The 23,299-nt window shown below is 46.5% G+C and overlaps 1 protein-coding gene, 1 non-coding gene and 1 pseudogene across 5 annotated transcripts; 2 read left to right on the top strand and 1 right to left on the bottom strand.

Annotated features, from left to right (window-relative positions):
- Positions 1-56: 56 nt before the first annotated feature.
- On the top strand, positions 57-22,955 carry RFC2 (replication factor C subunit 2). Of its 4 annotated transcripts, none has more exons than XM_036309142.1 (11): positions 72-227; positions 2,566-2,635; positions 7,862-7,903; positions 8,190-8,296; positions 12,832-12,933; positions 13,941-14,041; positions 16,896-17,053; positions 17,280-17,345; positions 18,741-18,821; positions 20,263-20,376; positions 21,763-22,955. In XM_036309142.1, the coding sequence occupies exons 1-11, from the start codon at positions 121-123 to the stop codon at positions 21,871-21,873; spliced, it is 1,059 nt and encodes a 352-aa protein (XP_036165035.1). In that variant the 5' UTR covers positions 72-120; the 3' UTR covers positions 21,874-22,955. The 4 variants fall into 4 exon arrangements, with proteins under 4 accessions (XP_036165032.1, XP_036165033.1, XP_036165035.1 ...); XM_036309141.1 differs by lacking the exon at positions 72-227 and adding an exon at positions 356-2,337; XM_036309139.1 differs by lacking the exon at positions 2,566-2,635 and having other exon boundaries at positions 57-227.
- Positions 2,113-2,213, top strand: LOC118657135 (annotated as a pseudogene).
- LOC118657144 lies at positions 11,689-11,794 on the bottom strand. The gene has a single exon (XR_004967881.1). It is a non-coding gene; the product is annotated as a U6 spliceosomal RNA (small nuclear RNA).
- Positions 22,956-23,299: the final 344 nt, after the last annotated feature.

The raw sequence follows: 23,299 nt of genomic DNA, 5'->3' as shown, positions 1-23,299 counted from the left end.
CGGAAAGAGGGGCCAGACAGCTTCCGCTCGCGCCCGGCGTCCCTCGCGTTTCCAGGGGCGGGGCTTGCGTGATGGCATCATGGGGCGGGGCCTCGGGCGGCGGGAAGAGGCGGCGGGAACATGGAGGTGGAGGAGAGCTGCAGTGGGGCGGCCGAGCACGGGGCCCAGGACTCTGCCCCGGCCCCCAGCAAGGCCCCCGGCAGCGCCGGCCACTACGAGCTGCCGTGGTGAGGGCCCAGGCCGTAAATGAGGGGTGCTCTGGTAGCGTCGGTGGGCGAGCGGCGGGTCGTGCCCGGGGGAACCCAGGGGCGGAAGATCGGGGGCCTGGAGCGGAGCTGGGGGCTCCAGGGTGTGGTGACCGGGAGATTATTTGAAGAGGGCGAGGGACACGGGTCGCTTAGCCCACCCGGGGTCGAGGGTGGCCGGTCTGCCCCCTGGAAACGCAGTGTCGGTCAGAACATTGCTTAGGGAGAGGAGGGGAGAGAGAAACTTCGGTTGGTTGGTCGGTTGGTTGCTTTCTGTAGGTGCCCGACTCCATGGACCGGCAACCTTTTCTGTGCACAGGAAGAGCTCAGCCAGCCCAGGCACTGGCCAGGCCCGCCCCTCTTCTCGATGAGAGCAGATACCTAAGTGGATGCAGTATAATGTATTGGAATATGTACAGCTGCGCTGTGCAGCCCCCCAGCCACTAGCCGCATGAGTCTGTTGAGCCCTGGAAATGAAGCTAGTCAGAATTGAGATGGCCTATAAGTGCACAATATACGCCTGGCTTTTGAGGACTTAGTATTAAGAAGAACTCATTAGTAATTTTTACGTTGCTACATGTTGAGAATGACAACATTTTTTAATATATTAGGTTCATAAATAATATTAGTAAAATTAACTTCATCTGTTTTGCCTTTCGTAATGTGACTACCAGGAAGTTTAAAATTACCCATGTGGCTGGCATTATATTTTTCATGCACAACACTACATACCTAGGATACTTGAGTATACAAAACAAACGGCTCTCAGGGAGCTTACATTTGATAGAGAAAGACAAAGTAAAAAAGCAGGTGCTGTGGAGTAAATAGCTGTGGTGTTCGGGGCAGGCCTCTGATGAGATGGCATTTGAGCAAAGACCTGAACTCAGGGAGGAAGCCCTGTGACTAGAGAAACCTTGCAGGTAGATGGAGCAGCTATGAAGGCCCTGAAAGAAGAGCATCTTTGCCTTTTTCACAGTCCAGCACAAATTTCAGCTCCTAACAGTCCCAGGTGGTGATTCCCTCAGCTTCGCAGCCCTTGGTTTCTATAACAAGTCTAGCACGGTAGTGGGACTTGCTAAGCTCTTATCTCCCTGCCATTTGGAAAGCCCTTCAGAGCAATCACCATGTCTTGCTTATCTCTGTATCTTCTGCTTTCCTCCCCTTGAGATCTCTACCTCCTTTCACAGTGCTTGGCACCTGGAAGGGACTGAGTCTGAAGAATAAATGAACAGGAACAAGCATGCTTTATCTGCTGGTCTTGGAGGGGAACTATCTGTTTACTGTAGTATGTGACAAACAAGCTTCTTTGCATGCAGCTGTTTCTGGAGCACAACTAGTACCTGCATAATCAGGGAGTGTTGTAAAGGACTCAGGAAGTCCTGATGGTTAAATCATTGTATATCTTCCACTTATATTCTCACCGAAGAAAGTCATTTTCTCTGTAGCATAGTTTGCTTATTTATTTAAAAGAGAAGCATTGCCCCGCCAGTGTGGCTCAGTGATTGAACCAAGAGATCACTGGTTCAATTCCCAGTCATGGTATATACCCAGTTTGCAAGCTCAATTCCCCCCCGCCCCTGGGAAGGGAGGTGGGGGCGTGCAGGAGGCAGCCAATCAATGATGTTTCTCATCTATGTTTCTATCTCTGTCCCTCTCCCTTTCTCTCTAAAAATCAAGAGAGAAGTATTGGTCTGACTAGGCCACTAGCCTGTCCACTCCACATAGCCTAATAGGGTCACAAGATAGGCCTGTGGTTTCTGTCTAGCCAGCCCTGCTGTGCGGCTTGTCAAGTCTGTAGAAACTGCCAGGGAAGGCATGAGGAGGCTCAGTTACATCCATATCTGTCAGATCAAATGATGTCAGTACTGTGCTCGCTTCGGCAGCACATATACTAAAAATTGGAACGATACAGAGAAGATTAGCATGGCCCATGCACAAGGGTGACACGCAAATTCGTGAAGTGTTTTTAAAAAGAAAAGAAAATGATGTCAGTGCTGTGTGTGCTGGATCTCTGTTGTGACGGCCAGACTGTTGCTGCACAGGATCACATTGGTCCAGATGGCCCGCTCTGGCCCTTCTCCAGCAACAACAGGTATTTCTGTGCTGTGGTGGGTTTGGAGCTTCTGGTGTGTAATTCTCATGCACTTAACTTTTGAAATGGCACTTGGGCACCCCTTAAATTTAAAACCTGCCGCCAATTGATGTATTTTTTTTAATGTATATCACCTGACAAAGCTGAGGATTGCTGCTCTTTAGTGCTTCCTTTTGTGTAGCATGAAAATAGCTATGTCAACATCTTTATGCATTTTCTTAAAAACAGGGTTGAGAAATATAGACCAGTGAAGTTGAATGAAGTAGTTGGGAATGAAGACACTGTGAGCCGGCTGGAGGTGGGTGTTTTTTTTTTTTTAATTTATATATATATATATGAACTTATACCACATTATTGTGCCTTGATAAAGCTCACGGCATTTGGAGCAAGACAGCCAAGGTGGGGGATGGGGGTAAGCCACGGATCCAGAAGCGTTGAGGGAGTAGGAGACATTCAGTTTGGGGATGCCTATAGGTGGTGGGTAACTTCAGATGTTTGAAGGGCTGGCTTATTGAAAAGGCATTATCAGACAAGGGCAAGGTTGGCAAACTTTCTGTAAAGGCAATTTAATAGATACCATAGGCTTTTTGCAAATATCGATATTATCCTATCTAATAAAAGAGAAAGATGGTAATTGGCGTACGACCGCTACCCTTCCCATTGGCTAATCAGGGTGATATGCAAATTAACTGCCAGCCAAGATGGTGGCCGGCAGCCAGGCAGCTTAAACTGAACATGAGGCTTGCTTGCTTCAGTGACGGAGGACTCCAATGTTCCCCGCCTGCCTTGCCGGCCTCTGAGCCTGCAGTTTGAACATTGTAACAAATATAGAAGCTAAACAAAACCCCAGAAACCTGCTTTCAGCGAGCCCAGGATCTCAGAGCTGGAGTTGATACAGAGTTTCGATTATAGAACCTAAACAAACCAGATACCTATTTTCAGCAGCTGAGGCCTCAGAGCTGGAGCCAGGCTAAAGCTGGCCCCGAATAAAAAAGAAAAAAGGAGCGGTTGGGAGCTTCAGTCCCAGCCTGAAAACAGCCCTCAGCCCCTCACCCAGACTGGCCACACACCCCAGTGGGGACCCCCACCCTGATCTAGGACACCCTTCAGGGCAAACCAGCCAGCCCCCACCCATGCACCAGGCCTCTATTCTATATAGTAAAAGGGTAATATGCCTCCCAGCACTGGGATCAGCGGAGCCGCGAGGCCTCCCGGCACTGGGATCAGCATGACAGGGGGCAGTGCCCAAACCCCCTGATCGCCCTGTGGCTCTGTGTGTGACAGGAGGCGGGGCCACAACCTCCCTATCGGCCCTGCTCTGTTCCTGACGGGAAAGTGCCCCAACCCCCTGATCGGCCCTGCTCTGTGCCTGATAGGGGGGAGCTCCCCAACCCCCTGATCGCCCTGCGGCTCTGTGTGTGACAGGGTGCAGCGCCCCAACCCCCCCACCCCAGGGGCCCTACTCTGTGTGACGGGGTAGAGCCATAACCTCCCCATCGGCCCTGCCCTGAGTGTGAGAGTGGCGGCACCCCAACCCCCTGATCGGCCCTGCTCTGTGGGTGATAGAGGGTGGCGCCCCAACCCCCCCACCCCACGGGCCCTGCTCTGTGTGTGATGGGGTAGAGCCATAACCTCCCCATCTGCCCTGCCCTGAGTGTGACAGTGGCGGCGCCCCAACCCCCTGATCAGCCCTGCTCTGTGGGTGATAGAGGGCGGCGCCCCAACCCCCTGATCCGCCCTGCTCTGTGCGTGACAGGGAGGAGCTCCCCAACCCCCTGATCGGCCCTGCTCTGTGTGTGACAGGGTGTGGCGCCACAACCTCCCCATCGACCCTGCCTTGAGTGTGACAGGGGGCGGTGCCCCAACCCCCCAATCGGCCCTACCCTGAGCGTGACTGAGGGTGGCATCGCAACCTCCTGATCCGCCCTGCTCTGTGCATGACCGGGGGCGGCGCCCCAACTCCCCAAAAGGCCCTGCTCTGAGCCCGACCAGGGGCTGCACCTAGGGATTAGGCCTGCCCTCTGCCACCCGGGAGCAGGACTAAGCCAGCAGGGCGTTATCTCCCGAGGGGTCCCAGACTGCGAGAGGGCACAGGCCAGGCTGAGGGACCCCCCCCTCCCCTCCGAGTGCACAAATTTTTGTGCACCGGGCCTCTAGTATAGTGTAAAAGACTAATATGCTGTGTCCAACTGGTTGCTATGACACTCACTGACCACCATGGGGCAGACGCTCAACGCAGGAGCTGCCGTGACACATACTGGCCATTTACAGAGAAACGGCACCATGGACCATTTTTTGTTTTTGTTTTGTTTTTCCCATTTAAGATGCATGTTTTTATTGAAATTAAAAAAAAATTTGTAGCCGAAACCGGTTTGGCTCAGTGGATAGAGCGTCGGCCTGCGGACTGAAAGGTCCCAGGTTCAATTCCGGTCAAGGGCATGTACCTGGGTTGCGGGCATATCCCCAGTAGGAGATGTGCAGGAGGCAGCTGATCGATGTTTCTCTCTCATCGATGTTTCTAACTCTCTATCTCTCTCCCTTCCTCTCTGTAAAAAATCAATAAAAAATATATTAAAAAAAAAAAAAAATTTGTAACCAGACAGAATAAAGTAGACAAGAATGTTATAATCTGACTATATAATCTCTCAGTCTTGTTGAATAACTAAAATATAACGTAGGATTGTTCTCTATGCTAATTTTAAGGTTGTCCAGTTAAACCATTATTTGGTATCTTTTCAACAGGTACTCTTAACTATTTAGAATTTCTTATCAGAAACATTCATATATTATACAGGAAACATTCATAGTTTATTTTCAAAACACCCTGGAGCGACAGCCCACCAAATTGCAGCCAATGCTGCCGAGACCCCATGGCACAAAATGCGGCCCATAGCCCAGCCCAGCCCAGCCCAGAAACGGTTGCTGTGGTAACGATGTCATGGAGCAACGCCCGGCTTCCTCTCCCTAGCAACTAGCCTCCTTGGAGTTTCTTCAGCCCAGGAACATGACATGCTTCATAGCCGGGTGCGAACATTTCACACTTTAACCAAATGTCTGTGAAGCGTTTTCCCGTGCCTCATCTCATTTGATCCTCACAGAAGTCCTGTAGTAGGTAGATAGGAGACTCAGTAGAGTCCTATTTCCTTTTCATTAGCCGGGAAACGGAGATTTAGAAAGCTTAGAAACTTGACCCTACTGAAAAGAAGTAAGAAATGGTGGACCTTGAAAGTCACTTAAGGTTTTCTCACTGTGCAGAATATAGTCAAACACTGCTGCAGTTAAATATTTTACCCTTTGTTCTCCCTGTGTGATCTACAATAATAATGTGCTTCATGTTGATATTTACTGCTGTATTGCTGACAATTACCTGAAAGAGAAGTTGGTGTGCTTCACTGGAATGGAAAAAGTTTAGCTAAATCAGAAAGCAGGTCTAATTAAGCAAGTTTATTTACATATATAAAGCTCTCGCTGGCACCAATCGCATGTGTGTGTTTTGATCTGTCATCGTGAATTTGGTTGACACTTCTATTATAATAGAGAAAGGACAAATAGCGATATTAAAATATTTCTTCTAATTAATTTACTTTCAATGTGCATGAATTTGTGCACCAGGCCACTAGTATAACTATATTTGACAAATACTCTGTTTATTTTTTCAACAATCCTTTAAAAATGTGAAAGCCATTCTTAGCTAGGGGCATCACAAAAACAGGCCTCAAGCTAGATTACCTCCACTCCCCTCATGCCCCTCCCACCATAGTTTGCCAACCTCTGCCTAGAGGGACTAAGTGACAAGGCAGCTGGCTTCAAAATGGGCAGGCAGAAATGTTTAGCAGTAAAGCAAGCTTTGAATTCCAAGCCATCTTTAGGCAGAATCTAGAAGCCCAACTAATTGAGTCATGACAAAGACAATCTCTGTAGTAATCTGTGCTTACACTATAATAGCTAACAAGGTATTTATTTATTTTACGAATGCATTCATTTTACAAATATTTGAGTATGTTTTCTGGGACAGCTATGGTGCAGTGTTAGGAACTATTGATATAAATAGATATTATTCCTGCCCGAGTAAGATTTTTAGTCTAGTGGAGTAGCATTCAAGTCAGCAGGCCATGTGCTAAGCACTCTGCTAGAGGAGGACAGGGTGCTGAGGGAGCACATGGGAAGAGTTAACCCTCACAATATCTTTATTCTCAAGTGGAAGAAGTGAGACCAAAGTTTGAGTGGGAGTTAGCCAGACTTGGAGGGGAGGAGTGAGAGAGAAGAGGTAGCAGGAATAGCATGTGCAAAGGCCCTGAGGTGAGAAAGCTTAGCTTGTTCTTGGGTGGGATGCCATCTGATTGGAGTAGTGCTTTCCAGACATTAATGGGCATGTGTATTGCCTGGGGCTTTTGTTAAAATGCAGATTCTGGGGCAGTAGTTCTGGAGGTGAGGCCAGATTCTGCATTTCTAACACACTCCCAGGGGATGCTGATGCTTCTGGTCCATGAGCTCCTAATAGCAGGGCTGTAGATGTATTGGGGTGTGTGAGAAATGAGCCCATGAGGTGGGCAGGATCCAGATTGGGTAGGGCCTCATGAGCCATGTTTGAGAGTTTGGGCCTTATGAAGCCAGCCTAGTCACGCCTTAATTTACATCAGAAAATCCCCAGCTCCCTTCACCTTTTTCCTCCCAGCCCCACAACGCACCTCCTCTCTGACAGCTGTCAGTTTGTTCTCTGTCTGTGGGTCTGTTTCTATTTCGTTTCTTGGTTTATTTTGTCCATGAGATTCCACATATGAATGAAATTATAAATGTGAAAGGATTAAGCAAACAAACAGACAAAACCAAAACATAGACACAGACGACAGCATGGTAATTACCAGAGGGGAAGGAGGGGAGGAGGAGGTAGGAGAGAGCATAGGGGATGAATGGTGACTCGGGGTGATGAACAGAATAGTATACAGGTGAAGTATTTTAGAATTGAACACCTGAAACCTATATAATTTTGTTAATCAATGTCAGCCCAATAAATTCAATAAAAATAAATAAGTAAATAAATAGGAAAGAAAAAGAGTTTGGGCTTCATGATGAGAGCAGTAAAGAGTCATACAAGGGTTTCAATCAGATAAAAATGTTTTCATTAAATGTGTGTGTGAGAAAATTAGCTGTGGTTACCGTGGGAAATGGGTTGGGGTGATGAGCGGCAGAGAGACTAGGAATGACTGAATCTTTGTAATTAAGGTGCTGTGTGGGGTGAGGAGGAAGGCCCTGTTAACGGTGACAGTGACCTCCAGGTTCCTGGCTTGGGTGGTAGTGTTGATGGCATTGACAGTCCATGGAAGGGGAAATGTGGGTGGGGCCTCAGGTTTGTAGGGGGAAATGACGAATTCGGTTTAGAATGTGCTGAGGCGAGTGTTCCATGGGGCATCCATTTGGAGATTTTTGTAGCCATGTTTACTACACAGGCCTATGTGGCTGGGGAGGCTTGGCTTCTTATGGTTTATAGGTTAATGAACTTTTTAATGAACATTTCTTCTTTCAGGTCTTTGCTCGAGAAGGGAATGTGCCCAATATTATCATTGCTGTGAGTACTCAGTCCTGGCCCTGGTGATGTCTTGAAGTCTCATTTTCACTTCCCTCTTGAGTGCTTTCTTGTGCACAGAGCTCCTCCTCAGAGAGGCCAGTTACCAGCAGAGCCCTGACATTGCCCTCTGCAAAGGAAAACATTTCCCCAAAATTGGTCAGGAGGCTTGTGGGTTGGGGTGGAGGGCTCGAGGGGGAGGTGAGTGTGAAAAGTGGTGAACGTCCATCAGGAGCTATGGTAAGTTCATTCTGCTGGCTCGAGCACTCATTGGAGATCTCATTCCTAGGGCCCCCCAGGAACTGGCAAAACTACAAGCATCCTGTGTTTGGCACGAGCCCTTCTGGGCCCAGCTCTCAAGGATGCTGTTTTGGAACTCAATGCCTCAAATGACAGGTACGTCTGGGAGTTAGGACTGAAGGGCAGCAAGTGTTTTGCATTGTGAATTGTTATAGAAATGGCCTTTTTTCCATTCTGTGTTGTATGTGGAGCTTGCCTAGCCAGCTATATGTTTTCCTTTAATCCTTCCCAGTGAAATAGAATGGGAATTGCTGGCTCATCAAGGTGGCATCATAGGCACTAGACTTGATGGCTTAACTTTGTTAATGGAAATTTTAAATATTATTTTTATTTGTGGTAAAATACACAATATAAAATTTACCATCTTGCTCATTTTATTTTTAATCCTCCCCCATATTTTCATTGATTTTTTAGAGAGAGAGAGAGAGAAAAAAACATCGCTGTGAGAGAGAAACATCGATTGGTTGCCTCTCATATGCGCCCTGATTGGGGATTGAACCCGCAACCTAGGTGTGTGCCCTGAATGGGAATCAATCCGCAGCCATTTGTTGTATGGGGTGACGCTCCAACCAATTGAGCGACAGGCCAGGGCCAGCTTACTCATTTTTAAGTGCACAGTTCAGTAGGGTTAAATATATTCACATTGTTGTGTAGCCGATGATCTCCAGAACTTTTTTGTCTTCCAGAACTAAAACTCTGTACCATCCCCCTCCCTCTGCCCCTGGCAACCACCATTCTACTTTCTGTATCTATGAACTTGATTGTATTGTAGATGCCTCATCTAAGTGGTTTCATACAGTATTTGTCTTTCTGTGGCTGGCTTATTTCACTTAGCATATGTCCTCACGATTCACCCAAGGAGCCAAACTCTAGCATCTGCCAGACTCTTTCCTTTTTAAGCCTGAATGATATCCCTTTGTAAGGACAGACCACCACGGTTTGCTTATTCCTTCATCCGCTGAGGGATGCTTGGGCTTCTTTCATCTTCGGGACATTTGTGAATTATGAAAATGCTGCTATGACATGGGTGTATAAATATCTCTTTAAGACCCTGCTTTTAATTCTTTTGGATATATACTTAGAATTGCTAGATTATACTTGGTAATTCTGTGTTTAATTTTGGGGGGACCTCCATGCTGTTTTTCATAGTAGCTGCACCCTTTTACATTCCCACCAACAGTGTTCAGGGTTCCAATTTCTCCACATGCTCGCCGACACATTTTTTGGTTTGTTGTTGTTAGTAGCCATCCTAATGGTGTGAAGTGCTTGTTTACTTTTCAGACATGAAATAGAGGATTATGAAATGAGAACTTGTTAAATAAAAAGTCTGCAAAGTCTATCTTTGGTTATTCCTTGAGGATGCAGATCTCAGCTCTTTAATATTGTCCTAATTTTGAAGATCTATGTAGACTTGAAACAGGCAATGTTCTTGGGATGCAACTAACGGCTCTTCAGCTGTCATGAATGAGCCTGTAATCAATCTATTTTCTCAATGCTGATTCTTACTACCTCTTCTTACACTTACATCATCAAACTCATTATTTTTTAAAACTTTAGTGACTCATAATTTTGTTGAAGAAAGAATAGCCCATAATTGCAAGATATTTTTAATTTTAGGTTTATAAAAACCTATTTGAGTGATCAATACAATGACTTTTTTGCATTTCTATATCACCTTTGTATACAAACCAGCCTTCAGCTTTTGATCACTTACACACTGTACCCTGTAAATGTTGGTATACAAACATAAAAGATGAAAGAGTGCTGTCATATGTTCTTTTATCAAAACAGAAGGTCCAAATTCGTATCATAGGATATTGGGGAATGAAGTCCTTCCTGTTGAGTGACTAGCCAGATGAAAATATATTTAGTGTTTGTCCTTATTTAAAATTTATACACCTAATGGAGTGATCTCCATGGTAAGTCTAGTCACCATCTGACCCTGTACAGTATTATTGACTATACTAGAGGCCCAGTGCACAATAATTTGTGCACTCGGGGGCGGGGGGGTGTCCCTCAGCCCAGCCTGCGCCCATTCACAGTCCAGGACCCCTTGGGGGATGTCCACCTGTTGACTTAGGCCCACTTCCCATGGGATCAGGCCTAAGCTTGCAGTCAGACATCCTTCTGGCAGCCAGGGAGCCCTCGGGGGATGTCCGACTAAAGGCTTAGGCCCCCAAGGGATCGGGCCTAAACCGTTAGTTGGACATTCTTAGTGCTGCCACGGAGGTGGGAGAGGCTCCTGCCACCACAACTGCACTGGCCAGCCATGAGCCAGCTTCTGGCTGAGTGGCACTTCCCATATGGAAGTGCACTGACCACCAGGGGGCAGCTCCTGCATTGAGCATCTGCCCCCTGTTGGTCAGTGCACATCATAGCAACCAGTCATTCTGTCGTTCAGTCAATGTGCATATTAGCCTTTTATTATTATTATATAGGATGTCCCTATTTCCCCCCTTTTGCCCCCTCTACCCAGCTCTTGCCCCCCACTTCTCTCTGGCCACCACTATACTGTTGTCTGTGTCCATGGGTTGTGCATATATTTTCTTTGGCTAATCCCTTCTTTAAATTCACTTCTTTAAATTTTTATTTTCAGATAAGTGCTTATAACTGCACTATTATATATTTTCTATTATATCATTTAGAATTAAGATATTTTTTAATTGAACCCTTGTAAATTTTAGCACAATTTAATAAATTATGCTAGAAGCAATTAGGAGATTTTTCATAATCTCATACATGTAAAAAAAAACTATGAAATACTACAGCATATTATATGTACCCTTCATCCAATTTCTTAGGTGTTAATAATTTAAACATAACCATTATACAACTAACAAAATTTGGAATATATTTTTCTTATAATCTCTTTAATGTTACTTAATCCATTTACTTTGTTTTTGTTAATCTTCACCCAAGGATATTTTTCCATTGAATTTTAGAGAGAGTGAAGGGAAAGGGAGAGACACATTGATTGGTTGCCTCCTGCACATGCTCTGATAGGGACTGGGGATCAAGCCAGCAACTGAAGTACATGCCCTTGACTGGAATCGAACCTGGGACCCTTCAGTCCACGGGATAATGCTCTATCCACTGAACAAAACAGGCTGAGCTTAAATCATTTACTTTTAATCTGTATGTGTCTTTATATTTAAAGTGGGTTTTATTTTTGATTCACCCTCATAATCTGTCTTGGCTTCTGGGGCTTCTGGGTCTGGCCTGCCTTGCTGCCGGGGAACCCGCCGATCAGATCCCCGGTGGCAAGGCGGGGCCAGGCCTGCCCTGGATGGCGGCACGCTGGTGGCTTGCGCTGTCCTGCCCTGCCTGCTGTATGCAAATTAGCCACCATCTTTGTTGGTGGTTAATTTGCATATCATGCTGATTAGCCAATGGGATGCATAGCGAAGGTATGGTCAATTACCATGTTTGTCTATTATTATATAGGATTCCCTATGCTGTACATCACATCCCCATGACTTACTGATTCTTAAAATATAGAGCATTTCACAGATTTGCATGTCATCCTTGTGTAGGAGCCATGCTAGTCTTCTCTGTGTCATCCAGTTTTCACATATGTGTTGCCAAAGTGAGCACACGCCTTGATTCTTAAGTTTGAGAAAACGCACCTATGATTTTGGCATCTGAGGAAACATGGTCTGAGATGTTGCTTATGTGATCAATTTCACCATCATTAGAGTCTAGAGCAGGGGTGGGCAAACTTTTTGACTCGAGGGCCACAGTGGGTTCTTAAACTGGACCGGAGGGCCGGAACAAAAGCATGGATGGAGTGTTTGTGTGAACTAATATAAATTCAAAGTAAACATCATTACATAAAAGGGTACGGTCTTTTTTTTTTTTTTAGTTTTATTCCTTTCAAACGGGCCGGATCCGGCCCGCGGGTTGTAGTTTGCCCACGGCTGGCCTAGAGTCTATTCGCTTCTCTGCAGTCATTTTCTGATTTGTCTAATAATTATGAAACATCTTCCTGTCAATTTTTTTCTTTGACATTGTGCATGGAAAATGAAAAGTTGGATGTTTTTTTAGTTGTGGTCAGGGAAAGCTTTAAAAAAGATAGCAAAGACAGAGTATCTGAACTTCTCTTATGCCTTCTAGAAAGACAATACAGTACCTCAAGAACACACCAAAAAATGAAGTATGAGACAATAGTAATAGTATTTTTCTTTCACTATTGCTTTATTCTTTTAGGCAATTCCATCATTCTTTCATTTTCTTATTATTTTAGTTATTTTTAACATAGTTGGGAATAATTGATGAGTAATGATGAAATAATTACTAGGATGATGAAATACCGAACAGTTTTAAGATACAGGAAGAATAAGAACACTAAGACTTTAAAATATATCTGAGATTGTAAAATAATTCAGTGGACCCATATGGTTAATACAAGATAAAATGAATCTCATTATAAATAGTAAATTTTTTCTTTGTTCTGAAAACCTCCAAAAAGGAATAAAAGTAATGAAATTTCAATTCTTGAAAATAGAATTGTTCAAAAAGGAAACTTAAAAACTAAAATTGGGTCCATGATGATGTCTGAGGGTTAAAGTTCCCATGAAGGTAATGGATTTTGTCTCAGAAGGTGACAGTTAACTTCTGGCTTGTTGTTTCAGGGGCATTGATGTTGTGAGAAACAAAATCAAAATGTTCGCCCAGCAGAAAGTCACCCTTCCCAAAGGACGACATAAGATCATCATCCTGGATGAAGCAGACAGGTGGAGTGCTTTGCCAGACATTTGACCTTGATCTCTAAGTCTCTTATCTGGCTTTATTAAATCCAGAGAAAAAGCTTTGCCTTTGCACTTTTGTGGTCTATTTGCTTATCTTCAAAAGCAATTTAATAGGAGCCTGAGGCCTAAAGTCATCTTAATTAACTTACAAACATTTGTCTAAGACAGTCAGCTAATATGTTTGTTCCAGCATCACTTACATGATGAATAATTTAAATGTTTTTTTTTATTGTTGTGAAATACACATAACATAAAACTTACCATTTTAGTGTGTAATTCGGTGACATTTAGTACATTCACAATGTTAGCCATTACCGGTCTAAATTAAAAGTTTTAAATGACGTTTTTAAAAAAGTAACTCATATTCTTTGAAGAAAATTTAGAAAATATTGTTAATATCTTGCTTTATTTTCTTTTTCTACACTATATATTTTTACATAGTTGAGATCATAATATAGGTAATTTTTGTATCCTGTTTTTTCCTTTTAATATAAAAAGCAGTGCTCCACATTATTATAGTCTTGCTCGGGACATTGTAATTGCCATGTTATAGTACATAGTTCACTACACCTTAACTTATTTTACTGTAACATTATAGCAATAATAGCCAACATTTATTGAGCACTTATATGTAAGCATTACATTATCCCAGATACTCTACATGTTATTATCTCATTTAATTGTCATCAACAACCCTTTGACGTAGACAGTATCATTATCTCCTTATAGGTGATGACACTGAGGCTCAGATAATGTACCTGTGGTCCCAAAACTAGCAGATGAAAGAGCTTCAGGTGGGCCAGGCAGCCTGGCCGCAGAGCCTCTGCTCCATGCCCACGTGCACCTGCCTGTGGAAGACCCAAACAGGCTCATGAGGAGAGGCTGAGCATGCCCAGTGAGGAGGTCAGGGTTCCCAGTCTCTAGGGAGAGATCTGTGTCCCAAGGGCCTCTGGTCACAGTTGCCAACTGCACTCTTATATTTTTCTTCTCAGCATGACTGATGGAGCCCAGCAAGCCTTGAGGAGAACCATGGAAATCTACTCCAAAACAACTCGCTTTGCTCTTGCTTGCAATGCTTCAGATAAAATCATAGGTGAGGGTCGGCTCTGGGTGTCTGCGGTCTACATGGTCCTCCTTTGGCTCTTTAGCAACAGAAGAGTAGGGGCTTTGTGATTGCCTGACGTGAGCCAAGCACTATGCCATGTAATCAACTTTTTCATTTACTCTTATATAACTGTTTGCAGAGGTATTATCAGCTCCACATTAGAGATGAGAAAACTGGAGCTCAGAGAGGTTTAGTAATTTGCCCAAGGTCACAAAGCAGGTGGAGGAGCTGAGATTGGCAACCCACATCTTTCTGCCTCTTGCACCATCACAAGCACACGTGACATTTTGATATCCTGTGCACAGTGTCATAGTCACTGCCGCTCTCCAGACATGTTCCTGCACTTTCTGTGGGCCTGAGCACTGCACATGCACTGCGTCTGCACACCGGACTTGGTTATTGCCAGGAATTGCTTCACCTGTGAAACCTTACATGTTAGTCTTCTCTCTGACCTGGCATGTGTTCTTCCAGTCCCCCCTCCATCAATTTGTTTCCTCACAGTTTTATCCCCTCTCCCCCTTTCAGCATCTCAAATTCCTGTTGGTTTCACATCCTTCTCTTTTTCTTATTGTTTTGTTAATCCTCACCCCAGGATATTTTTCCCATTGATTTTTTTTTTTGAGAGAATGGAACGGAGGAGTATGGAGAAAGAGAGAGAGGGGGGAGGGGAGGGGATATCAGTGTGAGAGACACATCATTTGGTTGCCTCTCACACTTGTTCAGACTGGGGGCTGGGGATCGAACCTGCACCCCTGTACGTACCCACAGCCAGTCAGGGCTCACATCCTTCCCGTTCTGATGCAGACTTCAGGCACAGTCCAGCTTTCTCTGTCTCTCACCATTTCTCACAGCTCTTTTGTCCCGCTGTCCTTGCCTCACATCCGCCCTGCTAACCCCATCCTGTGTGAGCTCAGCCATCTGACTCTCCCTTCTCTTTGCTCCCCTACAGGCCCCCCCTCCCCCGGGGCCATTGTGCACTGTTGCAAACAAACTGGTTATCAATCATGATGCCCCCACAAAGTTGGTGGGCTCTTTGTGTTACCAGGAATCCTTTATGTCCTTTTACCCTATCAGGATAGTCATTATTTGTTTATTAATTTATTCAGCTCTTCACTCAATAAGCATTTACTCTGGTCTCAGGTGGCGGGTACCACTAATGCAGGGCATACAAAGTTTAATGAGAAACATTCTCTACCTTCAAGACATCAGTGGTGTGATGGAGAAAACTGCAGAAAGTTTTGACTGAGGGGTGTGCATGGCGCTTGTCTCCTTAGCAGTGGGAATCTATGAGGGCGGGGGCACTGTTAGGTTTAGAGGCCTCCCCCGGTGCATTTTGCTCAGGGCTGTGTGATCTGAAACTGCATGTGTTGGTGGAGGCAGCTCTGGCCTTTGCTTTTTATGAAAGTAATTTTTGTGATACATACAGCATTTGGATTAACTTTAATTTTTAAAGAGATATCGCAAACAAAAGAGATCTCTAAAGGAATTTATTTCTCAGCGTTAGAGGAAATGGTTTGTGACCAAATTGCTGCAGCGCTAACTTGTGAAACTTAATAGCCCGGTCTCACTGTGACTCCTGGGGCCGCGCGCTAAGAGATAGGTGTCCATTGAGGAGGGCCACGCTGCCTTGTTCTGACGTGTATTTAAATTCTATGAATTCAGCTTTTGGAGTGTCTCAAAAGATAAAATTGACTAGAGGAAACTTCTATTGAAGTTAGAATATTAATTGCCTTAAAATATGTATTCCTGTTCCTAATTGATCTTTCTCTTGTCTGTGCTGATAAATATGCTAATAAGGCTCATTGTGAGGCTTCCTGCTTTCAGATGAGTCAGCAATTTTCATCTGGTGTGTAAGACTTTTTAAAACATGCACTACCTAGTTAGTCAGGGACACTGACCTCTTTCCCTCGATTGTCAAATAAAAAAATGACAGCCCAGCTGCTGTGGCTCAGTGGTTGGGTGTCGACCCATGCACCAAGAGGTTGCTGGTTAGATTTCTGTTCAGGGCGTATGTCCGGATTGCAGGCTCGATCCCCCGGTGGGGGGGCGTGCAGAAGGCTGCTGATCAGTGTTCCTCTCTCATTGATGTTTCTGTCTCTCTACCTCTCCCTTCCTCTCTCTCTCTGAAAAATCAATAAAAACATATTTTTAAAAGTGACGACAGCCAACACAACAGTAACCATCCGGTGTAAATGAAGCAGAATTATACCTTTTTTTTGGTCAGATCAGCAAAAAAATATATTTTTGGTGTGCCGCAGAACTTTAGTATTAGTTTATGTGTGCCATGAAATGAAACAGGTTGAAAATCGCTGAGATAAGTTGAGGTGGACTAACTCTTAGGAAAGCTGCTCTTTGAAGTCTCATCCACTTGATAGATGTGCACATATCATCTACTCTGCACGAGGCACAGTGGAGGCTACAGATCTGTGTGAGGCTCTGTCCCTGCCCTTGGGAGCTCATGCTTGGATAGGGGAGGGGCTCCCCAACAGCAAGCCATGACCCACCCAGCACACACAGTGATTTGGGGGCCACCTGGGCCAGCACTGGCTCACTGCGGGCTGTGGCATGTGGGTGTCTCTGTTAAAGGGTCTTTCCCTTCTGGAAGCCGTGGCCAGCCACGGACATCCCAGGCAGTGCTGGCTTAGGCCTCTCTTGTTGCTTATTGGTTAATATTTTGAAATTTAGTCCTAATACCGAGTCACTGGTGAGCGCCTGCTGGGTAGAGAGTGGTGCCGGCGTGGCTGGGCTGTGCAGGTTGTGCAGCTGCTTCCGAGTAACTACAGAACCAGCAGGGCGATGCCATCCTTGGCCGGGAGCCTCACTCTCTTCCTGTCTCATTCAGAGCCCATTCAGTCCCGCTGCGCAGTCCTCCGCTACACAAAGCTGACCGATGCCCAGGTCCTCACCAGGTTAATGAACGTGATCGAGAAGGAGAATGTGCCCTACACCGACGATGGTCTTGAAGCCATTATCTTCACCGCCCAGGGAGACATGCGGCAGGTGTGTGCGGTCGCTGCCCGGAGGCATGGACCTCCTGGGCTTGCCATGCCCTTATTTTAGGGGGAAGAAGGAAGTGATGGCTGTGCAGAGCCGGAGTGGGGAGTGTTGACCCAACTGATGGGGCCTTGGGCTGATTGAGAGCAGGCTTGCAAGGAGGGTGCTCAGCTAAAGAGGTGGGGAAGGGCCGAGACACAAAATCACCCCGGTTGTTTTTGCTCCTCAACAGGCATTGAACAACTTGCAGTCTACTTTCTCAGGATTCGGCTTCATTAACAGTGAGAATGTGTTCAAGGTACAAAAGCTGGCTGGGGCATCACAGTCTACAGAAACTGTATCTATCTGTGGGGCCAGTGGAGTGGAGGCGGGAGGTGCTGGAAGGAAGGGGATGGACATGGTGCTGCCGCTGGGGCTCACCCTCGGAGCCGGGGAGCTTGCTCTGCCTCCCGTGTGTCCCCCTGACTCCCTCACTGGAGAGTCGGAGGGACTTTGGGATTCTCTCAGGGTGCGATCCATGCCAGTGCTGCCACTGCTGCCTCAGGCTGGTGCTTTCCGGGTGCTCTGGTCTGCACAGCACCCCTGCACAAGCGCTCTCGTCAGCATTTTGTGGCCGAGGAAACAGGCCCAGGCAGCCTGTCCGAGACCATCCAGCCGCTGGGGGCCAGGAGGGAGCCCAGCGCTTCCCCCTCTGCGGGCCTGGCTCCCACCGGAGACTTCCCCTCCGCACTTCCTGTCCCGGTGTGGGTATCGGAGCTCCTCAAGGTCAAGCCAAAAGATTCTCGTTCCCACATGACAGGATTTTCTTCCGGGGAATTCTTCTGAAAACTGATGGCCACATCCAACAGCCCAGTCTGATTTCCCCCTCTTATGGGGGTGAAATTGGGTAGGGCTGGATTGTGGGTAAAGAGAGCTGTGCTAAAAGCCTCTGCCTCAACCTGGGCAGTGAGGTATTTTCAAGGGCCCTGGGGGGAACTTGCTTGGTCACCTGTTGTGACAGTTAAGGTCTCATTTCCTCCTGGAGCAAAGCATCGAGGGCTGCAAACCAGGATCCTGAGGGAGTTCATTGACCTGGGAAGAGAAGGCCAAGGGCAGGGGTAGGCACTGCCTGGAGATATCAAAGGCTGTCGTTTAGATTTAATGTTGGCCTGCGCTAGAGGGTGGACTCCAAGGCCAGTGGAGGGAGTGGCAGGGGCAGCCTCTGGGCTCAGGGAGAGCTGCACCGGCTCAGCAGGCGGCTGCTCGGGTCACGAGAGGCTGGGACCCTGTCCCGGGAAAGACAGTGCGATTCCAGTGGGAGACCGGCCCAGGAGACCTCCCAAGTCTTAGTGAGTTCTAAGTGGTTCTGGGCAAGTGGTCACCCCAGGGCTCTGAGATGTGACTTATAGTGGCTTTAATGCTGCCCCTGAGTGGAGATTCTTCAGTGGCCCTTGTTAATTCATCTTCTGTTGGAGAAATTGGTAGCAGAATTGGTGTCAGAAGCCTTCCTCACTACAGTAAGTCGACATCATATTCTTTTTATTTGGTGACTTGTTTCATGGCGAAGGGCTTTCCTCAACCTGGTTCTGTTGCTGGAGAATTCAATGAGAGAAAAAAGTTTCAGAGGTTGGTTACATCGCGCAGAAGCTGGTGTGTCAGGGTCCTCCGCAGATGGTCCCTCAGCGCTGACTCACCGTCCTTTCGGTTTGGTCAGGTCTGCGACGAGCCGCACCCGCTGCTGGTGAAGGAGATGATCCAGCACTGTGTGAATGCCAATATCGACGAAGCCTACAAGGTCTGCTTCTTCCGCCTCCCCTGAGTCCAGAGGGACCTTCCTCTTCCTGAGCAGGCTGAGGGAGTTCCCTGTGCTGGGGGCTTACGTGCATCCCTCCCCTGAATTCTTACAATGATGCTAGGAGTTGGTACACCCTACAGATGAGAAAACCATGACAGGCTAAATTCCGTTCTCTGTATCAACTGTTTAAAAGTAGGAGACCTGGAATTCAAAATCATGTCTTTGTACTATAGTTACATTCTCTGCATCAGGAATTTGCTCACCTAACATGAGGGAAGACCAGCCTAACTCCTTACTTTGCAGTGACGCCGTCTTTCTCTGTTAGGGGAGGTTTTCCCTCCATCCTCCCAAGGATCATGGGAGTGAGCATCCTGGACCCAGCAGTCCCCAGTCAGCCAGGAGAGGAGAACCCAGGGGGTTTGGGCCTGATTGTAGAGTCTGTGAGCAGGTTCCAGTGGGCACCGTGTGGTTCACGTGACCCTGAAATCACATGAGTGGCAGTGGTGTGATCTGAGGCCATTGGACTGATCACAGCCAGTTTCCCTGCTCCCACTAAATCAGGCTGGAAGTTGACTGAGTTTAGGGCAGGGTTAGAACTAATGTGAAATGAGTGCAAGGCAGGGAGACTGAGGCAGAGACCCAGGTACCGGATTGGGTCACCGAGTGGGCCTGAAGGAAGCCTTCAGATTTAGGCACACAGAGCTTCCCTGCCCCCTGAACCCCTGAATTTACCCCAGGTGCCGAAGCAAAGGCAAAAACAAGTGGTTCCAGACCCTGCAGTCCAGGTAGTGTGGAGTGGGGGTGGTGAGAAGGCAGGAGGCCGAGACCACTGCTCCAATCCCTGCCCTGGTCAGGATGTTGGGGCTGCTCTTGCAGGGCGTGGGTAGGACCCTGTAGCTAGGGAAAGCACAGCAGACACCACAGGGGTGGGGAACCTTTGTTCTGCCGAGGTCCATTTGGGTATTTATAGCATCATTCACGGGCCATACAGAATTATCAACTTAAAAAGTAGCCTGCTATATCTGTTCAAACAATTAGCTCACCCCTACTGCCGTGGCAGGGCCAGACCAAATGATTTCGTGGGCCTTAAACGGCCTGCAGGCTGGACATTCCCCACCCTGACAGGGTTCTCCTGCTTTTGCTCTAGGGTATACTGGGATGGCTGTCAAAGTGCTTAAGAGGCTCGGGGACAGTAGTAGACATTGCAATACATTTAAAAAATCTGCAATATTATCTGTGCTGGAAAAATCAGATTATCCCCACGTGATATGTAGGGCGTGGCCCACCAGCTCCATGGTGCTCAGCTGATTCTCAGAATCGCTTGGGTTTTCTAGGATGAGCAGTGTGACCAGCCTGAGACTTGTGTGGCTTTAACCTCGTTTCCCGAGTATCCTTGTCATGTATGGAGTTCAGCAGCCTCAGCATGTTCTCTTTTGTATAGATTCTCGCTCACCTGTGGCATCTTGGCTACTCACCAGAAGACATCATTGGCAACATTTTTCGAGTGTGTAAAACCTTCCAAATGGCAGAATACTTGAAACTGGAGTTTATTAAGGTCAGTAAGTGTATAGCCATGCCTCTCCTCAAGGATTCCGGCCATGCTGTGGTTCTCTTTGTTTCACTTACAGGCCTGGCATCAGAAAGATGCTCAGAAAGTGTCCCCAGCTCTGACGGAGGCGGGCGGCTCCTTGTCCTGGGGCTGGGAGTTTGTTTAAGCCCATTCTACCAGTCAGTGACCTACTGTTCCTTACAATGACTCTCGTTAGAGATTTGTGTGTTTATTCATCTTTAAGATCAGATTAATTGAGGTATGATTTACATAGAGGAAAATTCAGCCTCTTAGGTGCATTCTGTGAACAAAATCATTCAGTCGTGTAAACACAACTCTAATCCCCCAACTTTACGTGTCCCTTTCCTCTGTCACCTGGAAACCACTGATCTGCTTTCTCTTTGGGGGACAGAATTTTCCAGAATATGATACAGATGGAATCAAGCAGAAACATAGTCTTTTGAGCCTGGCCTTTTCACTTAGCTGAATGTATTTTGTATTTATTCATATGTTTGCTGTGAGGGTCCGTGGGCCCTTCCTTTTTATTGCTGAGTAGTATCCCATTGTATGGAGGTGCGGTTGCTTGGTCGAATGGTAAGCCTAAGTTTAATTTGATAAGAAACTGCCAAACTTTTCCAGAGTGGCTGTAGCATGTTGCATCCTGTCAACAGTGATGAGCATTTCAGCTGATCCACATCCCAGCCAGCACTTGGAATGCTCAGTTGGATTTTTAGTCACTGCCATAGGCTTGTAGAGGCTTTCATTTGCATTTCCCAGTGGCTAATGATGTCAAGCACTTTTTCATGTGCTTATTTGCCATCCCCAATCGTTGATGAAGTATCTGTTCAAATCTCCCGTTTTTAATTGGATTTGTTTTCTCATTGCTAAGTTTTGTTTGTTTTTTTTATCCTCACCCAACGATATTTTTCCATTGATTTTTAGAGTGGAAGGGAGAGGGAGAGACAGAGAAACATTGATGTGAGAGATACACATCGATTGGTTGCCTTCTGTGACTAAGGTACGTGCCCTTGACCAGAATCGAACCCAGGACCCTTCAGTCTGTGTGCTGATGTTCTATCCACTGAGCCAAACCAGCTAGGGCTCATTACTTAGTTTTGAGTGTTCTTTATGTATATTCAGGTATGTGTTATATAAATATTTTAATATCGCCTTTTTTATTTTCTTAACAGTATCTTACAAAAAAATACCAATATCCTTTTAGGAAATAAATTGAACTTTAGTTAAACATAATACATGACAACTTAGAGTTCATTTTCTAGTTGGAGTTAGAATTCATTGCATCAATTTTGAGTAAACCATTAGTACAGATTTTAAAAAAAATAAATCTATCCCTCACTTACTAACCAGATATAAATTTTATTTGTTTTTCAGGAAATTGGATACACTCATATGAAGATAGCCGAAGGTGTGAACTCTCTTCTGCAGATGGCAGGGCTCCTGGCCAGGCTGTGTCAGAAGACAATGGCCCCGGTGGCCAGTTAGAGCGGAGAACTCATTGATGGGGTGACAAGAGTCCCTGACAGTCGGGACTCACAGCCTTCTGCTCTGGGAGAGAATGCTGCCCAGACTGGCAGTGGGACTTGCCTTTTAGTAACATGCCGTGGCCTTCCCCGTGCTTCTACACACATCTCCAGAGTGTTTGCATTCAGCCCCAGGCTCTGAGACATGGTGATGGGGGAAAGGCCGCAGAGAATGTCCAGGGCACAGCACCCACCTGGGTGTGTGTTGGCATTTTAGCTAATAAAACTGTACAATTTGTCAGCAATAATGTGGCAGGGCAAGTCTGCAAAGAAAGCCAGCTTCCTGTCTGCGTGCTTCTTGCATCCTACAAGTAGAAAAGGTGATTTAGATGACAGACGGGACAAGCGAATCTCAATTTTTCTGGAGGTCAGTTCCACGGGGTGAGGGCAGGGTTTGTTGTAATTTACTGACCATTTAGAAAAACTACTCAACAGCTGGGGCCATGAGCTCTTTAGAAAGGACTTAAGGTGTCGCTGAGGAAAATGGTGCAGGCTTGGCGCATGGAGACTGCCAGGTCACCTTGTCTGTACAGTGCTTGTTGATTTGGCATTTCCCAGTAAACTTTATATTAACCTGTAGAATTGCTTTTTTTGTAAGATACTATTTTTTTAATTATGAAAAATACCAGTTGTACATAACATTGAATGATATTCACATACTCATCACCCATCTTAACAGTTGTACTAACACATGGCCTATCTCGTTTTCTCTGTATTCCTACCGCCCCACTCGGATTGTTCTGAAGCAAATCCCAGATGCCATTTTAGAATAGCATTGTTTGTGTGTTTGTTTAATTGATTTTGGAGAGAAAGGAAGGGAGAGAGAGAAACATCGATTAGTAGCTTCCTGTACGTACCCCAACCAGGGATCGAATCCACTGTGCCCTGACGGAATCAAATCCGTGACCCTTCAGTGCACAGGACAGCGCTCCCACCGACAGCCACACCGGCCAGGGCTAGAATGGTGTTAAGGGCGGGGATGGGAGTCACTCATCCTGTGGTTAGTGGACTCGTGAAAGGCTTTGATTAAAAACACTTGTGTGACATGCTGGCTCTTCCTGCCCTGTGGTTTCCCTGACGAAGGGCCACAGCAGTGCGGCCGTGTGTGCCCGTGCTGCACGTATTGCTGGGACAGCTGGGTGAGCCCATCTGCTTTCTCCCTGCCCGGCTTGTTTCAAACGGCTCTCGCTCCATCCAGCCTGACCCTCTGGAGCAGGAGGAAGCAGGAGGGGAGGGCCTGCTGCACTTCCACTTACTGCCGTCCTCCCAGGCTGTGCAGTCACTTGCCCGGCCCACAGTGTTGGGTAGTGACACTGAAGAGACACGGAAAAGGCCCCAGAGACATCAGGGTTTCCACACCTGTAACCCAGGAGGGACTCCCCACCCCG

The sequence above is a fragment of the Myotis myotis genome, unplaced genomic scaffold (genome assembly GCF_014108235.1).
Source record: "Myotis myotis isolate mMyoMyo1 unplaced genomic scaffold, mMyoMyo1.p scaffold_m19_p_5, whole genome shotgun sequence".
Classification (NCBI taxonomy): domain Eukaryota; kingdom Metazoa; phylum Chordata; class Mammalia; order Chiroptera; family Vespertilionidae; genus Myotis; species Myotis myotis.
This window is presented reverse-complemented; position numbering and strand designations above follow the sequence as displayed.